This window comes from Grammomys surdaster, unplaced genomic scaffold, assembly GCF_004785775.1.
Source record: "Grammomys surdaster isolate TR1022 unplaced genomic scaffold, NIH_TR_1.0 363, whole genome shotgun sequence".
NCBI lineage: Eukaryota > Metazoa > Chordata > Mammalia > Rodentia > Muridae > Grammomys > Grammomys surdaster.
Window position 1 is genome coordinate 12569627 of NW_021604782.1, and position 26961 is coordinate 12596587.

General features: G+C 39.6%; 1 protein-coding gene across 1 annotated transcript in view; it reads left to right on the plus strand.

Moving 5' to 3' along the window:
• Pappa (pappalysin 1) overlaps nucleotides 1-26961 on the plus strand; it is a 230064-nt gene that overhangs the window by 53767 nt on the left and 149336 nt on the right. Inside the window, exons 4-6 of the mRNA XM_028779996.1 lie at nucleotides 3225-3518; nucleotides 10928-11120; nucleotides 18203-18324. Of these exons, the coding sequence (XP_028635829.1) occupies nucleotides 3225-3518; nucleotides 10928-11120; nucleotides 18203-18324 (609 nt within the window). The remainder of the gene's footprint in view (nucleotides 1-3224; nucleotides 3519-10927; nucleotides 11121-18202; nucleotides 18325-26961) is intronic.

Here is a 26961-nt window from a genome sequence, read left to right on the forward strand (position 1 = left end):
GAGGGAGGGAGGGAGGGAGGGAGGGAGGGAGGGAGGGAGGGAGGGAGAGAGGGAGAGGGAGAGGGAGAGGGAGAGAGGGAGAGAGAGAGAGAGAGAGAGAGAACACTTTTTTCTAAATGATATATATACAAATAAATAATTATTATCAACCGAGTCAAGTCTGCCCTCTAAGAGACTCTTGTCAGTTTTGGTCATTACAAATGGTCATACTGTAGGCATCTAATAAACAGAAGTGATGAAATCAAATATTCCACAGTGGCCCCAGCAAAGAATTGGATGCTCTATAATGTCAATAATACTTAAATTTGGAAACCCTGAAATCTGAGATAAGTGATAGAGAGCCAGGCATCAGACACAGATGAGTAGTGAGCAGGAGAGCACATACAACTAAACTTGAAAATTATTTCCTCTGATCACATGCTCAGTATGTCTTAGGAAAATGATGCTAAAATAGAGGCAAAGTTTTTTCTCATTCTTAGCTGGATGGTCTTAGGCAAGATTCTTTTCTTGGATTTGTTACCTAAACTGTTGAAGATACAGGTTAACTAGATAGCCTCCCAGGGTCCTTCTAAGCTGTGAAATTTGCTCTTATTTTTAAAAAGCATCCAGAATATTCCTGATCAGCATCTGGGAATGGCTGACAACTGGGCTTCTAAAGTTAAAGAGAAATACTCTTGATGATTTCATAAATGTCAGAGCCTGGCTCCAGGCCAGAAATGGGGGAGGCCGTAAATCTATAGCATGTTATAGTATTTCAGGGTGATGTCAGGCTCGAACTATTTTGTCTTTTAAGAGAAGCAATGAAACAGGACTCAGGGGCAAGTGTTGTCATTCTATAGGAAAGGGTCAATTGGTGTAGAATGAACATAGACAAGCTGGATATTTAGTTTGCTGTCCTATCACCGTTCCTAGGCAGGCCCTGCCTCTGTTAACTACAAGGCTTCATAAAAAGACCATGGATCATTAGCACTGTTGTAGATGCTTAGTTTAGAGCCTCCTAGAGAAACAAAGTCTGTTTCTCAGGAGAAACAAGGGCAGTGTGAGGCAGGAGGATGACTAGCAATGTCATGCTGCCTCCACTGGCCAGCAAGCTGCCAGCTCCCCATCCTAAATGCAGTTGATTATAAGCAACTCCTGTGCAGTAGGCTCAATCAAACTCAATTTATTAGAACCATATTTTTTTAGCCCTCCTTCCCTGCTATTGCACCATTAGCCCTGGAAAACCCCTTGGGTGGGAAAGGGATTACATTTCAGATTATAACTGACAGAAAATAATGGAGAAAGATTTTCTGTCTTAATTTCTATTCTTCCTGCCTCTGCCCTCCTTTGTCATCACACACACACACACACACACACACACACACACACACACACACACACCTTTATCTTGGTGTAAGAAGTCTCCAAGCAATTAAGAGTTTGTAGACACCATGTGCCTGAGGACAGACCAAGCAATTCCGTCCAAATCTTGTCTCACGTTTGCTCTGAGCTCCCCAGTTCAATTCTACAATACATTACTTTCTGGTCCTTCCTCCATGAGACACTTAACGTCTTCACTTCCAAAACTCTCATACCTAAGTTTTAACCTTCTCTTAAACACTTCCAGGGTTTAAGGTTTAAATATTTTTCTAGCAATCTGTATCCCAGTGTCTAAGATGCCCATGGAATAAGTACTATTCATACTTCCACTGAAGTTGGTTTTAGTTCTACAAACTAGGGGATATTCTCTCTCTGAGGACATAGTCATTTATTTCTCAATACCAAGCAGGCAGATGAGTCATCCAGGTCTTTTTTTAAAATACAAATCCTGATGCTACAGGGCAGAGTTAGGGCCTGAACCTCATTTCTGCTAGGTTTATAAGTATTTTCTATACATTTTATTTTCATGTAGGTAGACAATAAGTAGCTATTTCATATCTGCCAGGGGTTACTCAATCTCCTTGGAAGTAATTAGTTACATCTCACAACCCTTTTAAAGATGTGTTATCATTCATCAAATATTCAAAACATACTTAATCAGTACTTCAATTACATTCTGTTGATGTAATAAGTCATTCAGGCCAAAAGCAACTTAGGAATAAACGGGTTTATTTGCTTTATACTTCCAGGTCACAATCCATCTTTGAAGGAAATCAGGGCTTGAACTTGAGGCAAGAACCTGAAGGCAGGAAGCATGGGGTACTGCTGCTTGCTGGCTTACTCTTTAACTTGTTCTCTTACTAGTTCATGCTTAACTTCTGTATAACCCGTGCCAACCTGCCAGAGGGATGGTGCCACCCACAGTGGGTTGGGCCCTCCTACGTAAACTAATAAGACAAACCCTCAGAGACAGGCCCATAGACCAATCTCATCCAGAAAATGCCTCAGTAAAGGCTTCTCCTTTCAGATGACACTGGATGTTGTCATGTTGACAATCAAGTCTAACCAAGACAATCAGACACTATATTCTAGTCTCAACCCAAGAATATTGATTTCAGATTCTACCATGACACTTCTCTTAAGCAGGGGTGGGTCATTTAGGTTCTCTATGAATGGACATCTTTATGTTTGAGTTATGATATGATAATGGGAGCTGTCCTCCTTAAAGACCACGTGCAGCATCTGAGGACACATAATAAATAATCAAGAAACATCAATTGCTGTTATAAGCAATCTTGTAACAGAGCACAACCCAGGGGTGACTTTCCTAAATGCACTTGCTTTTTAGAGCATTAGAGATGAAGGCACGAGATTCAAAGATGGTAATCACATTGTGAGATCTGACAGGGTTAATGAAGGCAAAGTGAAAGCCAGAGCTAAGGAGTGTGAAACTGTTTGAGGGGTTCATCTATATATCAGAATTTGAAACAAATATGAATCATGGTATATGTTACAGTATAAAGTATAGCTTACAAGACAAAGTCCAGTCAAACCAGAGATCAAAATCCTTACCAAAATAGTGTGGTTTCAGCAGTTCAGCCTCAGCTTAGGTGAGTGCTACTCTTCTGGAGGGATAATGTTTCCTTTTCAAACATGATATAAAGTGATTTGTGACACTCCTATCAGTTATGGTAACAGTCATTCACATCAGAATTGTGACAACCCTGGGGTAGTAGTGTCATAGATTGAATAAGACTGTCAGTTTAAATAAGTACCATCTTTTTTTTTTTTTTTTTTTGATTGACTTCTGGGCTCTTTTAGCCAGAAACAGACAGTTGCCTAATGCTCTGGTTTTCTCCTTGCAGGTGGTATTGTCTTGAACCCATCTTTCTATGGCATTCCCGGACACACCCACACCATGATCCATGAGATTGGGCACAGCCTAGGTCTCTATCACATCTTCCGTGGCATCTCAGAAATCCAGTCATGCAGTGATCCCTGCATGGAGACAGAGCCATCATTTGAAACTGGAGACCTCTGCAATGACACCAACCCAGCCCCCAAACACAAGTTTTGTGGAGATCCTGGACCAGGGAATGACACTTGTGGCTTTCATGGCTTCTTTAACACTCCTTACAACAACTTCATGAGCTACACAGGTAGGGTCCTACGAATCCCTGATTGTAGCCCATCTGACACAGGATTAAATGTCAGACTTGGGCTCTAGTTCTGTTTCAGGGTAGCCTTGAACCAAGTGCTTGTTTTTCTAAGATGGAGACTTTTCTTTCTGAACAATAAGAATAGCATCTAATTCTTGAGAATTTCTGAAGTACAAGAGAGAGGTTATACATGAATATATGCCAGTTGATTGAGACCAAAGCCAGTAAATCCAGGTAGAACTACAGAAGTCTGATGTTCTGGATAATCTACTCTCTACCTCTGTTTCTTAAGAAAACCAAAATCTTTTAATTTGGTCTGAAAGGTTACTCATAGTTTTGTAGCTGCCTTGTTCTACACTAGTGATTTGTTGAAGCTTTTTATTTCACCAAGGTCTTCATTAGATAAATACAATTTTCATATGTTCATTTTCTATTGGAGGCTGGAGAAAATGAACTTTCTTTCTTGTAAACACAAAATTGTCATATAGTATTTGGCATGGTATTTTTCTTTAACTTCTTTTAACTTTTTACAACTCTTTCAATGCCCTCAGAAACCATATTAAGGACTCATGATTTAGGTCCCAATATGTCCTGTGCTTCCTGTTAGCACAGGCTACATCAAGGCCACTTAAAGCCATTTTTTGCAGCTTTGGCAAACTAGAACAAGCCACTGCTTCCTGGGGTGGTCACGGCTCTGATTATGGTTCCCTGTGATCAACTGTCCACAGTGCACACAGTAGACCATTACTGAATTCTATTATAATATTTAATTTAGTTCCCCATGAGAGCAAGCAAAAATATGTGAAACAAGCAATGGTCTTTTATTGTGTCACAAAAGGAAGCAAATCAATAAACTATCTTATTTCATTTTATATTTTAGCCCTGCTAATTTCTCTTATAAGAAGTACATATGATTGTTTCTTTCAATAGTAGTGTTTTCCTTTGTATAGCTATTTATTGTCTATAAAAGACTTCAGTGTGTTCCCTCGCCTTTAATTCTCACAACACATCCATGGACTGGGAACCATCCCATTTTGCAGATGACAATACTGAGGATTACTGGGGTCAATTGCTTCCTATGACACATTAAATACTAATTATGCTTTCCCCTGTCTGTCTTATGGTATTCTTTTAGAGAGACCTAACGGATGGTTAAGTAAGGAAGTTGAACAGTCTGGAAGCTCTTTACACTCTACCTCCTACAGTAGGGTAGAAGATCTTTTGCTTGGTATGGGAGTAAGGGTGAAGGTCCTAATTCAGGTTTGAATCAGGAAAGGCTGCTTCTGGCTGTTTTATGTTTCTCGTGGAGTTTTTGGTGCATATTGTGATTCAAAAGAGATTTTGCCATGAAAGCCAAAAGATTTGATGATCTCAATGGTCCTTACAGTTTCCTCTTGAGGTTGGTGGCTCCTGTGGACTTTCTAGTGTGTGGCTCTTACAACTTAAAAGTGATGTCACTTACAAAGTGAATAACCCATTTCTGGATCTATAAAGTGTCTTTAGATTTGGTTCTAAAAACAGCCAGGGCGCTCGGTATTTCCTCAAAAACAGATTCCAACTGGGCTCCCATTCCCAAACATACTGACACTCCACATCCGGTGCCCTCTTACATCCCATCTCTGTAGCACCTTTCCTTAGCCAGCTCAGCACACATGGGAAATAAACAATAATAAGAGTTTGGACGTTTGCCTGCTTCTTAGGGGATAGGAGCTTCCACCAGCTACCAGACCCCATAAACTAAATCTCCTTTTTGTTTCCCTTTGAGAAGATCTAAAGGGTGATTAATTTACTATTGTTGTTTTGAAAGGATCTCCACAGCTCAGTGACCCATTAACAGCAGAACTAATTCACTGAGCTGTGATAACAAACTTACACCCGCAAAGCATCGACAAAGCAACCCTGAGCTTGGAAATGTTTGTTTTCCTTAGGATCTCTGATAGATGAGGTGACAAAAGCCGCTGGACCAAATTCAAAATGCAGAACAGAACAGAACAGGCTTCTCAGAGCTAAGGAAAGGGACCCACAGGGCTCCTTTCTCCAGAACAGAGGGCAGTCATTGCCGAGTTGACTTCTTCCAGCTGCCTCTCTTTGCTGGGTGCTCATTCCTCAAGCAGATCTGCCCACCAAAACAGTCACAGTTTATGTGTGTGCTTTTCAATGTAATAGCCATCGGCTATATGTGGTTACTGAGCACTTTAAATATAAGTAGTGTAACTGAGGACCTGAATTATTAACCTTAAAGTGTTTTAATTAATTTAAATGAAAAAGAGGACATGTACTGGTGACTACTATATTGGTTTTTGAAGACCAACAATAATTGAGTACCTCTGATATACAAGAAATAATGTAAATAACACAAATAGATATTGTAATTTATATACATTATATATAAACATATGTAGTAATAATGCAATATGATAAATAAATGTGTAAATTAACCCAAAGAGATAAGTGAAATTATTAACATAATCAGTTTAGAGATGCAGGAAATGTAGTTCAAATAGCACAGAAAACTTTCTCAGATTCAAACACATAACTTAAGCCCAAGCCTTTCTTACTTCAGAGTCTGAGTCATTAACCAGTCTCTAAACTGTTCTGAGGAAGGCTGCCATGTGGGTCAGACTAGTAGGCAACAAGCAGCTGATGTGTCAAAGACACTTCAGTAGAAAGCACCAAATTCTATGCTTGTACTAGCATATTGGCTAAGCACTTGCCAGATAGATGGGTAGCAAACATGCCCCCATTTCCTGAAGATACCAGACTGTATTGAGGATATTTCAAAGATTTCTAGGCATAGAGTACAGGATCTTAGGATTTTTTTTCCAGCCTGTTTGTTATGGTAGCATCTTTCTATATGTTAGGAATGTTTAGTGTGCACACATGCTTTGGCCCAGCATGCAGACATGCTTTAACACCAACAGTCCTGTCTTTAAAGAATACACCTGAAGCAAATAAACCAATTGATGTGTTTAAAGATTTAGCAGCAAGAAAGTTCTTAGCAGTATTCATACTTTAAATATTTATTAAGCATTTACTATATGCCAGGCATAGAAAATAAATGTTTATCTATGCAAAAAATTAAAACTGGTTTACAAGCTTGAAGATAATGGAAACTGAAATGAACAGCAAGACATTACACATTACAAAACACCATGACACCACTGAGCAAGATGTAGAGTATGGCCAAAGGAAATGGCATTCAAAACATGAAATGTTGTGTGAGGAAGCTGAAATTGAAGGTCCTACATTGTAGTGTTTTGTTATAGGCATATTATTTCTTTTTTTATTTCATGGAGAATTGAATGATCATACAAGGAAAGAATCTAAAATTGTCCTTGATAGAATAAGTGGTGCTTGACAAATGATAAACAGTATTTATTAACTATTGGATATGGAGAACATCCTAGTCCTAGTCATATTTATAAGCCACATATGTGATGAGAATTACAGAAATTTACTATATTCACACCATATATGTATATACACACACACACAGGTATTAGACAAAGATTATATTATTTATAGGTACCAGATGTAGAGTGATATTTATTTGGGGCATATTTCAAAATTTTAAAGTGAGCATAGCTTTTATAATAATTTATTCCTGAGCCTATTGTAATAATTTTAAAAGCAAAACTCAAATGACAAGATTTTAGGAAAATTTACCCACATACAGAATATCAGCAAGCTCATTAAATGCTTACATCAGCTTTCTGAGGCAGGCTGTCACCATCCTTCAAATTGTAGTGAGTCGAAATGAGGCTGCCAGGGTCAGCCTTTTGTCCAAGGTCCTATAAGGTAGTTGAGTTATTAGGTGTCTGTCCTGATTCTCCATGCAAAGTACCCCTCGGAACATGGCTCAGTTTGCAAGCCTGGAGCGCTATAGCAATAGTCAAAGAAGCCCCTCCAAATGCAGAAGTTCTCAGTGTCCCTTCTACTTAGAGACAAAGTGGGAACAGAGGAACAAGATAAGCCTTGGAGGTCTAGGTGAAGGGACTACAGATGGCAGAAGTGGAGCTGTTGGGAGCTGGAAGCCAAATGAGCCTGACTTTCGACATGAGCTGAGACAGAGTATTTATGATAAAGGGAAACCTTTGGGATTTTGCCAAAGATTATGATAGTAACTAAGTCTCACTGTGATAGAACCTGAGACAGATGTTTTTCAACTTAATAAAGTTCAAATGGATCCCTATCCCCTAGTAACTTCTAACACCTATCCATTTTCAAACTTTTTCCTATTGACAAATGGAAATGGTTATTATTTAAATTATAAAAAGAAAACAAACTTCTTTGAGGAAAAATTAATCAGAAGTTTCTAAAGAAAAAATAGTTCATCTTCATGCTTTCTGTGCCCCACTTGAACCCTTAATGACCTTCGGTTGAGTTGATTTAAATAACCCTCATTTATATATCAGGAAACTGAGAGATGTTAGTGTTCAGTTAATATTTTGTTTTAGGAATGTCCTTAAAATGTATAGTCCATGTTAATTTTTTTACTACGGTGACAATGCTTCAGGAATCTGTCCTCTCCCCCAAGGCAATGATTTTCCTCATCTCTGCCCATTCATGGTGCTAGTGTTAGCTATGTAGGCTAGGATTAGATCATAAAGAATTCATGATTTACACTCTGACTTTGATTTTTCCTTCTTCAAGTTTCACACACACACTCATTCACACACACACACATGCATACATTCACACACAAACTCACACACACACAAACAACACACACTCTCACCCCCAAACACATACACACACATACACAAACATATGTATGTGTTATTTACTTACTTCTCCCAAATATGAGCCAGTGAGCATTTGCCATGCAGTAGATTTCTTGTGTCTCACACTCCAGCTCAACCATAGTATGAGATGAACACTTTTTATCCCCATTGTTTCCACTTTTTAGATGGGAAAGGGAGGTGCCAAGGGCATAAAGATGCTCCACTGACTATACCTTGTACATCTTCTTTCTTGAGCCATCACACCCTCCACCTGCATCCAATCTACTTAGTGGCTTTTCCCAAACTTTTCTGCACAAAGTGTACAGATCACAGTGTTGATGAACAATGAACTTTTGTTCAGGCCGTTCTCAGGCTTAGGTGTACATCTGCCTAGCAATAGGTAGCCACAGGATTTAAGGAGTTACATGGTAGATCTGGGCTTGAGAGCGATTTCTGTCACTCCTGTGCAATGCTTGCTAAGGAATACTGGGCTCTTCTGACTTCACCAAATGTCTTAAAGCTTTCCCTTGTGGTGCTGTAAAGAAGACTGTGAAAATTCCTAACAGAATCCAAGCCAGACTCTCCATATAAACTCTCACACCCTTGTCTGTTCCCTTCAAGGTCATGTCCTACAGCCTATCACCTGTCCAAACTTATTTTCTGATAAGGGGAATTAAGTTTATGCTGCTGGATTCCAGTAGCACTTTTATTTTTAAGACCTGGTGAGGTCCACAGTCCTCTGTCTGGGGACTAGCTGTGCTAATCTTGACCAAGCAAGTACCCCTGAGAGGGAAGTGGTACATTAGGAAACCAAGCCAAACAGTGCTTTTTTTTCTTGTTCCCAGGGGAGCTGAATCAGAATGTTGGAAAAAGAAATAGGAGGCAAACCTCTTCCTTAGGAGCTGACTTGGGTCTCTGCCTTCAGTCCACACTCTGGAAAAGGAAGAGTAGAATTGAAGGTCATTCCATGTAGATTCCTAAAAGATTGTTGCCAATCTCCTTAGACTAGAGCTGGGCTCAACACCCATGTACAATCCACCGGGAGACTTTACCTATAATACATTTCATTTGTGTTTGATGGGGAAAAGTTATGGCATTACTTAAAAGCACAGCTTTGTCTCAAACCCCAGATATGCTTAGCTCTGAGACATAGGAAAAGTGGCTTGCCTGAACAGAGCCTGAGTTCCTAACTCTGTAAAGAGAGAGAAAATGATAATATCCACTACAAAAATAGCATGTGTTGGGAGATAAAGGGTAACTGTCCAAAGCGTGTCATACCATGTCTGACTCATACTTAACCACATGCTAAGCATATGTCTCAGAGACATACATGTACTGTAAGAAAATGTGTTTGTTCTTGTTCCCGTCTGTACTGGTTAGTTTACCATCCACTTGACCCTAGTCAGGGTCATTTGAGAAGAAGAAACCACAATTGAAAAAATACTTTTCATTATATTGGCCTATAAGGTAAGTCTATGGTAGCATTTTTATTAATAATTGATGTAGAAGGACCCAGCACACTGTAGGTAGTGCCACCAATAAGCAGCTAGTCCAGTGTTGTATAAGAAAGCAGACTGAGCAAACCATTAGGAGCAAGGCAATAAGCAGCATTCCTCCATGGCCTCTGCTTCAATTCCTGCCTTCAGGTTCTAGCCTTAAGTTCCTGCCCTAACTTTCCCTAAGATGGACTGTGACATGGAAGTATAAATGAAGTAAACCCTTTCCTCCCCAAGTTGCTTTTGGTCATGATCTTTATCACAGCAATAGAAATTCAACTAAGGTAGCATTCTGTATACAGCCTAGGGTATATATTTGTTTCCTAACTATGGCATGATCTGGGCTTTACATGCCTCTAGCTGTGTAGTTACCTCTTTTGTAGAGCCACTCTCTGTCTTGGCCTCAACCAAGTGATCTAATTGACCGCAAATATACATCCATCTTTGGTGCCTTTTTAGTTGATCCTCTTCCCCCACATGCCATCTCTGTCAATTCAGTGATAATATACATCACATTAGTGAGTACACAACAATTCTTGTTCGTGTGATGTGTTCATAACCCCTTAAGGGCAGGAACATTTTAAGTCCCATCTTTCCATAGCTCTGGTTTATAGCACTGAACACAAATTAGGCATTTAATAGATTTGTTTCAAGGACAGTATCCTTGCATTAGGGAAAAGTAGAATTCATTAATGCATGAATAAGTGAATGAATGTGAAGGAATACAACGGGAAACTAGTGAGCACATGAATGAATAAGCAAGTAGGTAAAAAAAGTGAATGAATGAAGAAATGAATGAAAGAAAGTGAACGGGGACGGCAGGCATTGCTGACTTGGGACCAGAGAATAAAGAGGTCACTGGAAAGCAGCTTGTTTTGCCTTTGTCCTTAGCCACAACCTCTTAGTAGCCCCCTCCTAAGACCCAAGCTTACTTTCCGAGATCTACCCACTCTCTCTTACCTCCTGTTTCCTCTCACCTGTCTCCAGGAGTGATGACTGCACTAATTTGTTCACAGACCATTAACTTCTAAGCACCAGAAGAGGCTGCCCTGAGCTGGCAAGGACAGCCTTGGGTGCTGGCTCTCTAGCTGGACTGAGACGTCATCCTTCTCTCGCATGCCTGCCTGTGCAGCTCCGGGCTTATCTCTCTTCTCTTTTTACTTTTTTTCTCTCTTTCTAACACTTACAGATGACGACTGTACAGACTCCTTCACGCCCAATCAAGTCTCCAGAATGCACTGTTACCTGGACCTCGTATACCAGAGCTGGCAGCCCTCCAGAAAGCCAGCACCTGTAGCTCTTGCGCCCCAGGTTGTGGGCCACACAGTGGACTCTTTGATGCTAGAGTGGTTCCCGCCCATCGACGGCCACTTCTTTGAAAGGTGAGTGTGCCTTGGGGAGTGTTGGTCTCTCTCTCTGTCTCATCTCTCTCTGTCTGTCTCTGTCTCTGTTTCCCTCCCTCCCTCCCTCTCTCTCTCTCTCTCTTTCTCTCTCTCATCCCCTTCCTTCTCCACCTCCTGCCAGGAAGGCAAAGACTCAGAAGGAAGGCAGCCTTGGAAGAGAATTTTCTCTGCTTCTTATTCTTGTTGAATAGAGACCCCAGTGACTGGTACCCAAGGTCCCACTGATAAGTTTGGAATAGGTAATATAAAAATGTTGTTAACAGAAATGATCCTGTAATGAAGCATACTATTTTTCATGAATGTGAAGTTAAATTAACTTTATTATTAGAAGCTTGGAAACCAGGGTGGGTGAGAGATGAACATCTAATCTGGTGGTACTTATTTTATAATCCCAGCATTTGGGTGGGAGAAGTAGGCAGATCCCTGTAAGTTCAAGGCTACCCTAGTTTACACAGTGAGTTCTAGGTCATCCCTGCTACATAATGAGAGAATCTTTAACCACAACCCTATTTGCCCAAGTCCAAAAAGTTTGGAATTTTCTATTGCAAGAAATATCTTCTGGTATTGTCTTCGTTAACACAGGACTTGAAATTTCCTCTGATTAATAAGAAAACCCTTTAATATTACATATATATATTTCACATTATATAAAATAAAAGCATGAATACTACTCAGTTTGCAAAAATGTATGATTATATGTCACTATAAGGTTTATATTTACTATATTTTGAGAATACTAGAGACTAATCAGGTATAAGATGCCACAGATTTTCTCCTTGGTCTGTTACTTGTCATCCAAATGCCACCCAACACATCACTGTCCCCAGATTGTTTTTAATTAGCTTTTCCTAAAAATGAGTCTGAGTATGTCTTCTGATGGTTAGAAAGGGGAGGCCTAAATTGAGTCCCTTCTCATGAATCTTTCCACTATAAACTTCCACAGAGTTCAAGCCTTGAGGGAACCAGATAAAAATGCTTCAGAGCTAGGCATGCATTTCAATGGCAGGCCTCTTGCTCAGCATACATGAGGCCAAGAATCCAACCTTACCACTACAAAAATAAAAATGAATATTCATGAATATAGTTTACATCTATATCAGAATGTTTCTGTTATTCAGGTAATCTCTCACTCCAAACCTTAGCTCTTCTTGGGAGGTTTCTCCAGCAATTGAGGATATAGCCTTGTGGATGGTGACAACCATAACCATGTTAATCATTATTTGTCTTTGTCTCTGAACTTGCAGCTGTCTGTCAAATGCTGACCTTGTGATAGATTCTGATCTGAATGCTTCCTGTGCAGAGTATTATTTAATAGTCCCAGTAACCCAGTATAAGTATAAAATTTTTCCTCATGTGTCAGATAAGGAGAGCAGTGGACCTGAAAGAGTCTGAGAAATTGGCCCAAGAGCTCTTAGAAGGGGCTAGAGGCTGGGCCTCAACATTTAAGAATGCCTTGTCTATGAATCCTATGTGCCTTCATTGAGTTGTTCCAGACTAGAGTATGAAGAAGGTATTCACTTCCCTCACAAAAGGTGGCAAAAGGCTCTCCTTTAGTAATTGTGTGTATGTGTATTTGTGTATAAGAAAAAATAAGCACAAGACCTCATTCTCAGGGGTAAACAGCTAACAGGTACTTGCTTAGGTGCTTACTCTTACTAATTAGCAAAGAAATTGCAATTGATGACTGGAATTATTGATAACTTCACAGTCTTAAAATGACTTTTTCCAAGAAGACACACTAAAAAATGGCCAAGGTTTATGATGAAGGAGAATCTTTTACACCATTTGTGGAAAGGTAAATTATTTAAGTCATGGAAAATTATGTGCATGCACCTCAGACAACTAAACTAGGACTGTATGATTCAGCTCTTCCATTGCCGCATACATATCCAAAAGAGGCTAGAGAGGTAGTACACTGGTTAAATATTTGCATTTAATCACACGGACCCAATCAGATCCTCAAACCAAGTAAATCCTGGGAGAACTTGGCCTACGAGAATGAAGACAGGGGATCCCAGAGCAAACTGACTAGCAAGACTAGCCAAATCAGTAAATCTTTGGTTTCACTGAGAAACCCAGCTTGATGAATAAGATGGAAGAGCAATAGAGGATGACTCCTGACATCAGTCTCAGGCCTCCAGGACAGGTGTACACACATGCAGAGCACACATTTACACTCAATGTGCAAAATAAATCAACGCAAACACAGGCTCAAGGCATGCAACAAAATGTAAAAGGAAACGAAGGAATCAGAAGTAGCTAGTTGAATGGGCACCCTGTTTCACATGCTCTGTATAGCATCAGTCACATATCTAAGATACAGAAACAACTTGAATATCCTAAAACTGGTGAAGATGTTAAAAAAAAAAGCCTATGTGTTCTGTGGGATATTAGTCAGCCTTTAAAAGGCAGCAGAAACCTGTCATTTAACCCACATTTATGTCATTATTTTACTTGAATATGCTTATGTCAGAAAGACAAACACTACCTGATATCCCTTATATGGAAAATATCATAAAGTTGAATCCTTGAGTGCAGAGAGAATGGTGTTCAGCGGAGGAGGGTGGATCTAGGTGGATGTGAGAAGTAAAGATGTTGGTCAAAGGGCACAATTCCAATTAGATTGAAGAAATAAAGTTCAGTGCTCTGTTGCTCACAGCTGACATTATAATGAACTATACTGCTTTGTATATTTTTAAATGGCTAAAACAGTAGATTGTAAATGTTTTCATTATACAGACACAGAAAATGATAGTTAGGTATGGACGGTGATAGGTTTCTTCATCACCCTCCTTCAATTGTTATAAATTTGTGTGTAAATGCTATTTTATACTTCAAAAGTATTCAAAATTAAGATCTGTATGGTAAATGTAAGTTTCAAAAATTAAAAACACATTATAGAGTGATACCATATCAAACTGGGTCTCTAAATGTCTATAGACTATCAGTCCCTGAATCTAGAACCTTCCGTTTGCATCCAGGGGAGAGTTTGCTCTAGTAGGAAGGAAGTGAACTCCCCAGGCTCTCTGTAGGAACTCCCCCTTCCTGGCCCCAGCTGCCCTTGCAGAGTTTGGAGCTGGGTTTGGGAATGCTCATGACACTTTGGAGCAAGCTTTGCAGCAGCCTGTAGATTTATTTATTTTCTCTTTAGTGATGAGAGGTTTCAGACTTTTGGTCAAGCTTTGGCCTTGATTCTACTTAAAAAGTGGAAGTTTTGTAAATGAAGCTTCCTGTGTATGTATTCAATTTATATTTCATAAAGCAGTTATTGTCCATTAAATAAAATCCATCTGATTGTTGGAAACCTATTAGAGGGTTAATTGTTATGTAATGAGATATGTCTTTATTACATAGTACTCTCAGCTTTAATCAATATGTTTTTAATAATCTATAGTCAGTTAGTACTTGAGGCGTATACAATAGCTATTCTGTTCAGGGTAATATTAACTAATGGAGTTATCACATGCTAAATTCAAACTGACATTTTTGAAACATGTAATTAAGGTTAGCAGCTATGCAGACCACAATCTAAAGGAAGTTTGACCATAAGTTTTAATAAATTGCTGTAAAGGAATGGTACTATATCCTTTGTGCATCTTGCTCCCATAAGCAGGGAGTTTATAGCACTGTAAATTGGTTTAGTATGAGGCATATAAGCTTTGATGTCTGGTCACACGCACACTCTGCCACCACCTCCCTTAGCTTCATTGCTCCCAGTAGATGAGAGTTTAGGCAACACATCTGACTTTTCTGATTCTATGAGTCCTCCTTCATAAAGAAGTGCTAATTTGCCTACATTGTCTGTGTTATACAAATGACATCTACGATATTCGAAGCACACATATTCTACACTCAAGGAATGTTAGCTTCTACCTTGTGTGAGGTTTTCCAGAACTATTTGGTTACTTGAAAATCTCTTTCCCTTGCAAAACCTTGGGTGTTTTCCACACCATCCATCAATGCCAACATCTCGCCTCTGGCCATGTTCATGTCCTCCTGCTGTTCTCACATCTGTGATCTAGGAGAATACAAGGGTTTCCCTTAAGAAAACATATTCTGATTCCCCCACAGCCTGTGTCCTCACACAGGGGCAACTGAATAAATAATTCAAGGCCACCCCTGGTCTTGCAAATGTGTTGACTGGCTGGTTTTAGTATCCAAACAATTGGCTATCATATACTCGAAAGCATAGTCGACTAGGAACTATGGGACCATGGTCTAAAGTCCTTGCAAATGCATCATTCTCTCTGCCCCTTTATCTTCAGTTTTCTGATCTCTAAGTCAAAAAGGCTTGGCTTTTCTCAGGCAGAATTTCCCCTCCTAACACATATAATAATGAAGAACTTTTTTTCTACAAAAGTGAGACATACTAGTACCAGTCTAGTTGCAAAGGAGAGAAGCTAACTCCTTTTTATCTAGGATGGCTTCTTGAAGCACAGTTCAGAAGGACTTTATTCATACACTCTCCAACACAGTAATATTCATCAAAATAATGACCATGAAGTACTTGAGATTATGACTGATGTAACCAAGGTTCAGAAGTTTAAAATATATTTTACATTAATTATTTAAATGTAAATAGCCACTTGTGGCTGCTAGGCTTCTCATTCAATAGCATGTATCTCAAGTTTTGAGCTTTGATTAAGGTAAATTGTGTAAGAAAGATGAACTCCCCCAACATTAGCATTCTCCAGGTATATGATTGTGCGTGTGTGTGTGTGTGTGTGTGTGTGTGTGTGTGTGTGTGTATGTGTGCAGGTGTCCATGAAAATCAAATAAATGCCAGAGTGAGTCATGGACACAAGCATCCCCTGAATATACAGGATACGAGCATTCCCTGGATGTATAGGATGCCAGCATTCCCTGGATGTACAGAATACCACCCATCACATTTTTCTGCCAGCTGCATGGTGATTCACTTGTCACAGTACTCCATGAAAACCAGACCCTTGTTATGAGATCAGTGAAGTTCAAGGTATGGCTAAGGGAAATGGAGAAAGTCAGTAAAAGTGTAGGTCAGCCCAGTTCTTGAATCCATCTCAGGGCATTCATGATGTCACTGTGTTATTATCAGTCCTGTGACTCAGAGCGACTGTTCATGGAAGCTGACATTGTAAGGGACCTCTGTCCTCATTAAATGCTGAAAAATTCACCCAAATCTCTCTCTCCCTTCTGCTCTACATTCCTCATTCAGTTTACTGTAAGTATATTGATATAAATAAGACCTCTTCCAAAATCAATTCACAAATTACTGACAATTTTTTTGGTACTGAAGTCTACCTGAAGATAACAGTGTAGGTTAAACTTAAATAAGACTATTCTATGTAGTTTTATAGTAAATGTGTTTTCTATACAATCTCATAATTATAGATACTATGGACTAACTGCCCAGTATTCTGTTTAGATTAACCATGGAATGCTTAATGTCTTATTCTTCCACCAAGTATTAATGTGCTTACATGATGTGTGTTTTCACATTTTCATCCACTGGATTGAGAGGGCACACTCTCTGCCTTTGAAAGTTTAGCTTAATTTAGCCATGACTATTATATATGTGTCTTTATGATGAATATTTGTTCATCAACTCATTTACTCAACCATCCATTCAACTGCACATACTAGAAAACATTTGAGTTTGTGCTGAACCCTAAGACAGAAAAAAAAAAAGGGCTAGGTTATGGATCTTGTTCTCAGGTGCTTTATAATATATGAAAGGAAGACCTTTATATATAAACATATTAATACACAAAATATAATTAAGGTGAACCTAGGAGGATGAGAGATATCTGCCAGGCAAATGCAGCGAATGTGGGGTAATGTGACCCAATGCGCTAGAGAGAGACAAGGCTAGCATAATGAGGAGAGTTAAGGTCATTCGAGGTTCGAAACACTCAAAAAGTTTAAGCAGGAACATGGCCTATTGAAAATGGGGTCTTTAATGATTCTCTGACTCCTGCCTGGGAATGCGAGCACACTATAATGCTTACATATATACTTCCGTAGACTATAACCCTAAAATCACAGTTTCCTCGTTAGGGAAAATCTTACAACATGAAATCTGGATGTGTCATTCTGTCCTCTCACGTCCCCAAATCATACAGATTCCTCTAGGAATGACTGAAGAGGAATCACTAAGGCTGTTGTATTTTGAGAAATACTTGGTTAGTTGGGACCTTATTTAACATCATCTAGAAATTCCATTGCCAAGAGCCTCAGCAGATGCCACTCAATTCTGCAGATGTTTTGGTCCATGAGAATACAGAAGATTCATTCCTGTGTGTTCTCCACAACTACCTCCTACAGAAGCCAGATTTGGAGAACCAGTAGGAACCCAGACAGAGTTGTAGCCAGAGAGAGATTGAATCCAGATATAGCAGACAGTTGGGGAAGCCACCATAATATTCCATTTTTGGGATTAGTCCCATTGAAAGATTGGCTCACCCCCTGGAAAGCTGTTAAAATGAGTTAGATGACATAGTAAAGAAACTGCTTTTGACTATTAAATTGCGAGTGAGTCACTCATCCTCAGAATGTCAGGGCTGAAAGATTCCTTAGGCATCATCTCATCCAGCCCACTCATTTTCTGGTGATGGAACCACACCTTTTTCATGTTTATTCCCTGTGATGCAGACTGAGGCCTTGAACATAGTGGGTACCTGAGAAATATTTTTAAAGGAGTCAGTCCTGAGAACAAAGCAAGGCAAAGTATGCTTTTATCACCACACAAAAGATTACCAGTGAAGCTTTTTATGCCAGGTACAATTAAAATTATTGCAGGTAATGGAGTTTTTGGCCAGTTAGTTCTGTGCTATTTGACATCAGAGGAGTGTATGCAGCATCAGGAGAGCAGCCAATAAAAAGCAAAACAAAAACAAACAAAAATTTGTTAGCAATAGGAAAGATTTCATTTACAGTTATTTTCATAGTCATGGCAAATGCATTGAGAAAAGGCAATAAAGACAGACTGTGTCCTCTGTCCTATTGCTATTTCCCCATTCCCATCATTTGCTCACTCAATTGTCCTAAGTCGGTGTATTTCTACTCTTTCCTTGGCCTCCTAGAGAATTGGGATCAGCATGTGACCTTTGTCTAGAAGGGAGAATCCTGGTGCAATATGCTTTCAATGCCTCCTCCCCCATGCCCTGTGGACCATCAGGACACTGGAGTCCCCGGGAAGCAGAAGGTAAGTCAGATGCTTATTGACACATGTAGCACACAGAAAACAACTTTAACGTATATGGACTGTTACTCTTTTTAACACTACTTATGCACTCATTAATTTAACAAGTATGTTTTAGTATATGTACTATTTTACATATGCTATTCTCCTGTTACATATGATGAAATGATTCACCAAAATATTAAACAAAGGTCAAAGGTACATGAAATATGGAAGTGTTCATATAACTTAGAGACTCCAAACCCTGTGGGTACAGCCAGGTCACATTGGACTTCACATATGTATTAAGGGACTACAAAGGATCAATCATATTTGATTCTTCTTCCGTTATGACAAAGGCCACAGTGGTCATTCTGTATGTGTCACAACTCTTTAATTTTCTAATGTACGCTTTTTGTTGCTGGCCACTATTCTAATGTTCACTCGTTATCAGATCCTGCCCCATATAGACTGTATTCTCAGGAGTCCCAAGAGGCCAATGACTAAATTTTACTCATAGCATCATCATTTCATATAGAAAACAACACCTGTGTCCTACAGAATCAGAGGCAACAACTTCTGTTGAATCCTGACTATTACACTTTGTCATTTAGCCCTGAAGCCAGACTGGCAGAGAACTATGACTAGCTTTACATATAACGCTTCCCTTTCTTTCCCTGGCTTGGGGCATTTGCACACTGATCCTTTCCCAACATAGTCCTACAAAGGTCCAGGACAGGTCAGATAGGATTATCCATAGTCATTGGGTAAGACAACATGACATCATGTTATCAGAGCAAGTAGAACCCACCCCCTTGCAGAGCTTCAGTAAGAACTCTTTCTCTGCCCTCTATATTTTTAGAAAGAAGGTTGAAAAGGAAAAGCCAAAGATAGACTAAAGCAAAGGAAAAGGATCAGAAAGGAAAGTGAAGTTGAAAAAATGATGGGCTTGTGCTTTATTTTCTAAAGTAGCTTAAAATAAAAATGAGATTTGGGTGTGTGAAGTCTAAATAATCTATCTCCAATACAAAGTAAGAGGAGTGTCTGGGAGAAGCCCTTCATTCAATCTCATAAACTCACAGACTGTCAGACTTGGAAGGGATATCTGAGGTCATCGTGCTCCAGTCTTCCATGAAGGAAACTCTTCAATGATCTTCTTCACTGTGGCATGACCCACTCCTTTAGAAAGCTGTTTTTGAATCTACAGGCACAGTTTTCCTACCCAATAGAGCCCACTCAGTAGAAACTATGCTTCTCTGAGAGCTGAGAACACTCTGCACACTGGCGTAGAGTATAAATGTCTTCCTCTTATATGCAATGGGTAGTATGTGTGGGCACAGTCTTAGGTGCATATGCAAGAGTATGCTGGGAATACTCTCGAGAAATGAGATAAGGACATGGGCAGTGACCATGCTGATCAAAGTGGAGGACTAAAGACCTAGTAGAAAGGAGGTTTCATCCAGGACTACAGAATTAGGCTTCCCACTAAATGTCACCAAACACTTTCAAACGCTGCAATAATTTTAATATTTAAAGAGAGGACATTTCCAAGGTTGTGGTCCAGTATGTCCTCAAAGTCAAAATTATTATTAATGTTATTATGTCATCATTTACTGTTTCTTTTCCATTTTCTCCTGAAAACACAGTGGGGCTTTCCAGGGCTACAGAGCATGAAATGTTGTTAGCTTTCTGACAGATAGTGCAATGCTCACTATACATTGTATATTGTAGCTTTACAGTGCTCCCCTCATAGACACACTACTGTATATCTATGAGGAAATATAGTCCACCCAAACAAAAAGCTTCTAATAAGGCTCTGTGTATTTATCTGGATTTATATGCATGGGCAGCATGGTGAGGGAGACAGGCACTGAACAATTGAGGTAGATAGTGCCCACATAAGGCTGGAGTGGATTACTACTGGAAACAAGGAGAAGATGCCATGTGCTTACATCAGAGAAGATCATCCCGTCATAAATTGTAGGTTGAAACTTCATATGTGGTGTCATAAAGTTTTACAAAGGAAAGAGATTTTGGAACTCGCAACCTGCAAAACTTAACTCAAAAACATGTATGTAATGAATCTGAATCACTTCAGGCAACACAGTGTTACAGTGGGCAACCCCACTGAACACAGTTATACTTTACATAGTGCATGTTCTTGCACCATTAATGCTAATGGACGTTTCTTTAAAACACCTCAGATTCAAGACTGTTGGATGTTATGAAGTGCAATATTTTTATTCCTCACTCAAAGGAGTTTTGTTTATATATAAAACTAGTGATATAATTACAGAAAGCAGACTTTAATACTTTCATATTATCAAGTATTGACATGCATCAAGTTGATAACAAGGATTATTTCTTGTTATGATATTTATTTTTATGATGTTGGCATTGCTGATTTAAATTTCATTTTCAAAAACTTAACTGTGCCTTGGCTCCAACTTAAAACAGAATTTCCAGCATTTTTTTTTTTTTTTTTTTTTTATTGGATGATTTATTTACATTTCCTATGTTGTCCCCTTACCCCATCCCCCACCACCCCCTCGGAACCTCCAATCCCCTCGCCCCTCCTCCTTCTTCTCTGTGGATGTAACCTCTATCTACACCCCCCCCACTCCCACCTCCCCACCCTCAAAATTCCCACCCCCTGGGGCATCCAGCCTTCATGAGGTCAAGGTTCTCTTCTTCCACCTATGCCCAGCAGGGCCCTCCACTTTTACATATTCAGCTGAAGCCCTGGATTCCCCCCTAAGTGCTCCTAGGCTGGTGGTTTAGACCCTGGGAGCTGTGGTTGGTTGGTATTGTTGCTCTCCTCATGGTGCCACAAACCCTTTCAGCTCCTTCAGTCTTCACTCTAACTCCTCCATTGAGAACCCCATGATCAGTTCAATGGCTAGTTGTGAGCATCTGCCTCTGAATATGTCTGACTCTTGAAGGCCTCTGAGGAGATATCCATATCAGGCTCTTATCAGCATGCACTTCCTGTCTTCCACATCAGCATCTACCTTTGGTGATTGCACATGGGATAGATACTCAGGTGGGGTGGTCTTGAGACGGCCCCTCCTTCAGTTTCTGTCCCTCACTTTGTCTCCATATTTGCTCCCTTGAGTATTTTGTTGCTCCTTCTAAGAAGGACCGAATCACCCTCACTTGGTCTTCCTTCTTTATGGGCTTCATGTGGCCTGTGAGTTGCATCTTGGGCATTTCAAGGTTCTAGGCTAATATCCAATAATCAGTGAGTGAATACCATGTGTCTTCTTTTGTGATTGGCTTACCTCACTCAGGATGATAATTTCTAGTTCCATCCATTTACCTAGGAACCTCTCGAATTCATTGTTTTTAATAGCTGAGTAATACTCCATTGTGTAAATATACCACATTTTTTGAATCCATTCCTCAGTTGAAGGACATCTGGGTTCTTTCCAGCTCCTGGCTATTATAAATAAGGCTGCTATGAACATAGTTGAGCATATGTCCTTATTATATGTTCGAGCACCTTCTGGGTATATGCCTAGGAGTGGTATAGCTGGATCCTCGGGTAATGCTATGTCCAATTTTCTGAGGAACCGCCAGACTGATTTCCAAAGTGGTTGCACCATCTTGCAGTCCCACCAACAATGGAGGAGTGTTCCTCTTTCTCCACACCCTCGCCAGCATCTACTATCACCTGAGTTTTTAATCTTAGCCATTCTGACTGGTGTGAGATGGAATCTCAGGGTTGTTTTGATTTGCATTTCCCTGACGACTAAGGATGCTGAACATTTCTTTAGATGCTTCTCGGCCATTCGAGTTTCTTCCGTTGAAAATTCTTTGTTAAGCTCTATACCCCATTTTTTAATAGGGTAATTTGGTTGTCTGGAGTCTAATTTCTTGAGTTCTTTGTATATATTGGATATTAGCCCTCTATCAGATGAAGGATTGGTAAAGATCTTTTCCCAATTTGTTGGTTGTCGTTTTGTCCTATTGACAGTGTCCTTTGCCTTACAGAAACTTTGCAATTTTATGAAGTCCCATTTGTCAATTCTCGATCTTAGAGCATATGCCATTGGAGTTCTGTTCAGGAACTTTTCCCCTGTGCCCAAGTATTCGAGGCTTTTCCCCACCTTCTCTTCTATTAGTTTCAGTGTATCTGGTTTTATGTGGAGGTCCTTTATCCACATAGACTTGAGCTTTGTACAAGGAGATAAGAATGGATCAATTTTCATTCTTCTACATGTTGTCTTCCAGTTGAACCAGCACCATTTGTTGAAAATGCTGTCCTTTTTCCACTGGACAGTTTTAGCTCCTTTGTCAAAGATCAAGTGACCATAGGAGTGTGGGTTCATTTCTGGGTCTTCAATTCTATTCCATTGATCTTCCTGCCTGTCTCTGTACCAATACCAGGTAGTTTTTATCACTATTGCTCTGTAGTACAGCTTGAGGTCAGGGATGGTAATTCCTCCAGAAGTTCTTTTATTGTTGAGAATAGTTTTCGCTATCCTGGGTTTTTTGTTATTCCATATGAATTTGAGAATTTCCTTTTCTAACTCTGTGAAGAATTGAGTTGGGATTTTAATGGGGATTGCATTGAATCTGTAGATTGCTTTTGGCAAGATGGCCATTTTTATTATATTAATCCTGCCAATCCATGAGCATGGGAGATCTTTCCATCTTCTGAGATCTTCTTCAATTTCTTTCTTCAGAGACTTGAAGTTCTTGTCATACAGGTCTTTCACTTGCTTGGTTAGATTCACACCAAGGTATTTTATATTATTTGCAACTATTGTGAAGGGTGTCATTTCCCTAATTTCTTTTTCAGTCTGTTTATCTTTCATGTAGAGGAAGGCTACTGATTTGTTTGAGTTGATTTTATAACTAGCCACTTTGCTGAAGTTGTTTATCAGGTTTAGGAGTTCTCTGGTGGAAGTTTGGGGGTCACTTAAGTATACTATCATATCATCTGCAAATAGCGATATTTTGACTTCTTCCTTTCCTATTTGTATCCCTTTGACTTCTTTTTGCTGTCTAATTGCTCTGGCTAAGACTTCCAGTACTATATTGAATAGGTAGGGGGAGAGTGGGCAACCTTGTCTAGTCCCTGATCTTAGTGGGATTGCTTCAAGTTTCTCTCCATTTAGCTTGATGTTGGCTACTGGTTTGCTGTAAATTGCTTTTACTATGTTTAGGTAGGGGCCTTGAATTCCTGATCTTTCCAAGACTTTTATCATGAAGGGATGTTGAATTTTGTCAAATGCTTTCTCAGCATCTAGTGAGATGATCATGTGGTTTTTTTCTTTAAGTTTGTTTATATAGTGGATTACATTGATGGATTTCCGAATATTGAACCATCCCTGCATTCCTGGGATAAAACCTACTTGATCATGATGGATGATTGTTTTGATGTGGTCTTGGATTCGGTTTGCTAGAATTTTATTGAGTATTTTTGCATCGATGTTCATAAGGGAGATTGGTCTGAAGTTCTCTTTCTTTGTCGGGTCCTTGTGGGGTTTGGGTATGAGTGTAATTGTAGCTTCATAGAACGAATTGGGTAGTGTTCCTTCTGTCTCTATTTTGTGGAATAGTTTGAAGAGAATTGGTATTAGGTCTTCCTTGAAGGTCTGATAGAATTCAGCACTAAAACCATCTGGTCCTGGGCTTTTTTTAGTGGGGAGGCTTTTGATGACTGCTGCTATTTCCTGAGGGGTTATGGGACTATTTAGATGGTTTATCTGCTCCTGGTTTAACTTCGGTACCTGGTATCTGTCTAGGAAATTGTCCATTTCATCCAGGTTTTCCAGTTTTGTTGAGTATAGGCCTTTGTAGTAGGATCTGATGATTTTTTGAATTTCTTCAGTTTCTGTTGTTATGTCTCCCTTTTCAGTTCTGATTTTATTAATTTGGATACTGTCTCTGTGCCCTCTGGTTAATCTGGCTAAGGGTTTATCTATCTTGTTGATTTTCTCAAAGAACCAACTCCTGGTTTTATTGATATTTTGTATTGTTCTTTCTGTTTCTACTTGGTTGATTTCAGCCCTGAGTTTGATTATTTCCTGCCTTCTACTCCTCCTGGGTGTATTTGCTTCTTTTTGTTCTAGAGCTTTTAGTTGTGCAGTCAACTTGTTAGTGTGTGCTCTTTCCAGTTTCTTTTTGTAGGCACTTAGAGCTATGAGCTTTCCTCTTAGCACTGCCTTCATGGAGTCCCACAAGTTTTGGTATGATGTGTCCTCATTTTCATTGAATTCTAAAAAGTCTTTTATTTCTTTCTTTATTTCTTCCTTGACCAAGTCATCATTGAGGAGAGAGTTGTTCAGTTTCCATGTGTACGTGGGTTTTCCATTGTTTTTGTCATTATTAAAGACCAGTCTTAGTCCGTGGTGATCTGATAAGATGCAAGGGATTATTTCAATCTTTTTGTATCTGTAGAGGCTTGTTTTGTGACCAATTATATGGTCTATTTTGGAGAAGGTACCATGAGGTGCTGAGAAAAAGGTATATTCTTTTGTTTTAGAATGAAATGTTCTATAGATGTCTGTTAAGTCCATTTGGTTCATAACTTCTGTTAATTTCAAAGTGTCTCTGTTTAGTTTCTGTTTCCATGATCTGTCCATTGCTGACAGTGGGGTGTTGAAATCCCCCACTATTATTGTGTGAGGTGTAATGTGTGTTTTGAGCTTTAGTAAAGTTTCTTTTATGTATGTAGGTGCCCTTGCATTTGGAGCATAGATGTTCAGAATTGAGAGTTCACCTTGGTGGATTTTTCCTTTGATGAGTATGAAGTGTCCTTCCTTATCTTTTTTGATTAATTTTGGATGAAAGTCGATTTTATTTGATATTAGAATGGCTACTCCAGCTTGTTTCTTGGGACCATTGGCTTGAAAAATTGTTTTCCACCCTTTTATTCTGAGGTAGTGTCTGTCTTTGTCACTGAGGTGCGTTTCTTGTATGCAGCAAAATTCTGGGTCTTGTTTGTGTATCCAGTCTGATAGTCTGCGTCTTTTTATTGGGGAATTGAGACCATTGATGTTAAGAGATATTAAGGAAAAATGATTGTTGCTTCCTGTTATTTTTTTTATTAGAGGTAAAGTTATGTTTGTATCTTTTTTGGGGGTTGTTGGAAGATTACTTCCTTGCTTTTCCTAGGTTGTAGTTTCCCTCCTTGTGTTGGCATTTTCCATCAATTATCCTTTGAAGTGCTGGGTTTGTGGGAAGATATTGTGCAAATTTGGTTTTGTCATGGAATATCTTGGTTTCACCATCTATAGTGATTGAGAGTTTTGCTGGGTATAGTAATCTGGGCTGGCAATTGTGTTCTCTTAGTGTCTGTATGATGTCCGTCCAGGCTCTTCTGGCTTTTATAGTCTCTGGTGAGAAGTCTGGTGTAATTCTTATAGGTCTGCCTTTATATGTTACTTGACCTTTTTCCCTTACTGCTTTTAGTATTTTTTCTTTGTTTTGTGCATCTGATGTTTTGATTATTATGTGACGGGAGGTATTTCTTTTCTGGTCTAGTCTATTTGGTGTTCTGTAGGCTTCTTGTATGTTTATGGGCATCTTGTTCTTTAGGTTAGGGAAGTTTTCCTCAATAATTTTGTTGAAGATATTTACTGGCCCTTTAAGTTGGGAATCTTCATTCTCATCTATACCTATTATCCTTAGGTTTGGTCTTCTCATTGTGTCCTGGATTTCCTGGATGTTTTGAGTTAGGAGTTTTTTGCGTTTTGCATTTTCTTTGACAACTGTGTCAATATTTTCCACCGTATCTTCTGCATTTGAGATTCTCTCTTCTATCTCTTGTATTCGGTTGGTGATGCTTGCGTCTGTGACTCCTGATCTCTTTCTTAGGTTTTCTATCTCCATGGTTGTCTCCCTTTGAACTTTCTTTATTGTTTCTATTTCTAGTTTCAGGTCCTGAATGTTTTTGTTTAACTCCTTCTTTGTGTTTTCTTCCATTTCTTTAAGGGATTTCTGTGATTCCTCTTTAAGGGCTTCTATCTGTTTACTTGTACTCTCCTGTATTTCTTTAAGGGAGTTACTTAATTCCTTCTTATAATCCTCTATCATCATCATGAGAAGTGATTTTAATTCTGAATCCTGCTTTTCAGGTGTGATGGGGTGTTCAGGGCTTGCTATATTGGGAGAATTGGGCACTGATGATGCCAAGAAACTTTGGTTTCCGTTGCTTATGTTCTTGCGCTTGCCTTTCGCCATCTGGTTAACTCTAGTGGTACCTGCTCTCACTGTGTAAAACTGGAGTCTGTATTTCCAGTTATCTTGCTTATTGCAGAGCTCCTCAGAGACCAGAGGTCTCTGTGGTCTTATGCTCCTAATCTCCTGGGTGGAATAACTCCTGGGACTCAGGCCACCTCTTGGATCTGGAAATCCTTCTGCTCTGAGTGCAGTGGGTCCTCGATGACTCAGGATTCAGTTTCAGCTGCTCTGAGTGCAGTGGCTCCAGCTGCTCTGAGTGCAGTGGCTCCTGGATGACTCAGGATTCAGTTTCTCAACAGGACAGGAGCAGACCGACTCTGTGTCACCTGCTCTGAGTGCAGTGGCTCCTGGATGACTCAGGATTCAGTTTCTCCACAGGACAGGAGCAGACCAACTCTGTGTCTGTTCCAGCCCAGAGGACCAGGCAGGGGCAGAAGGGAAGTGGAATTCCGGAGGGGCGGGGTTTGG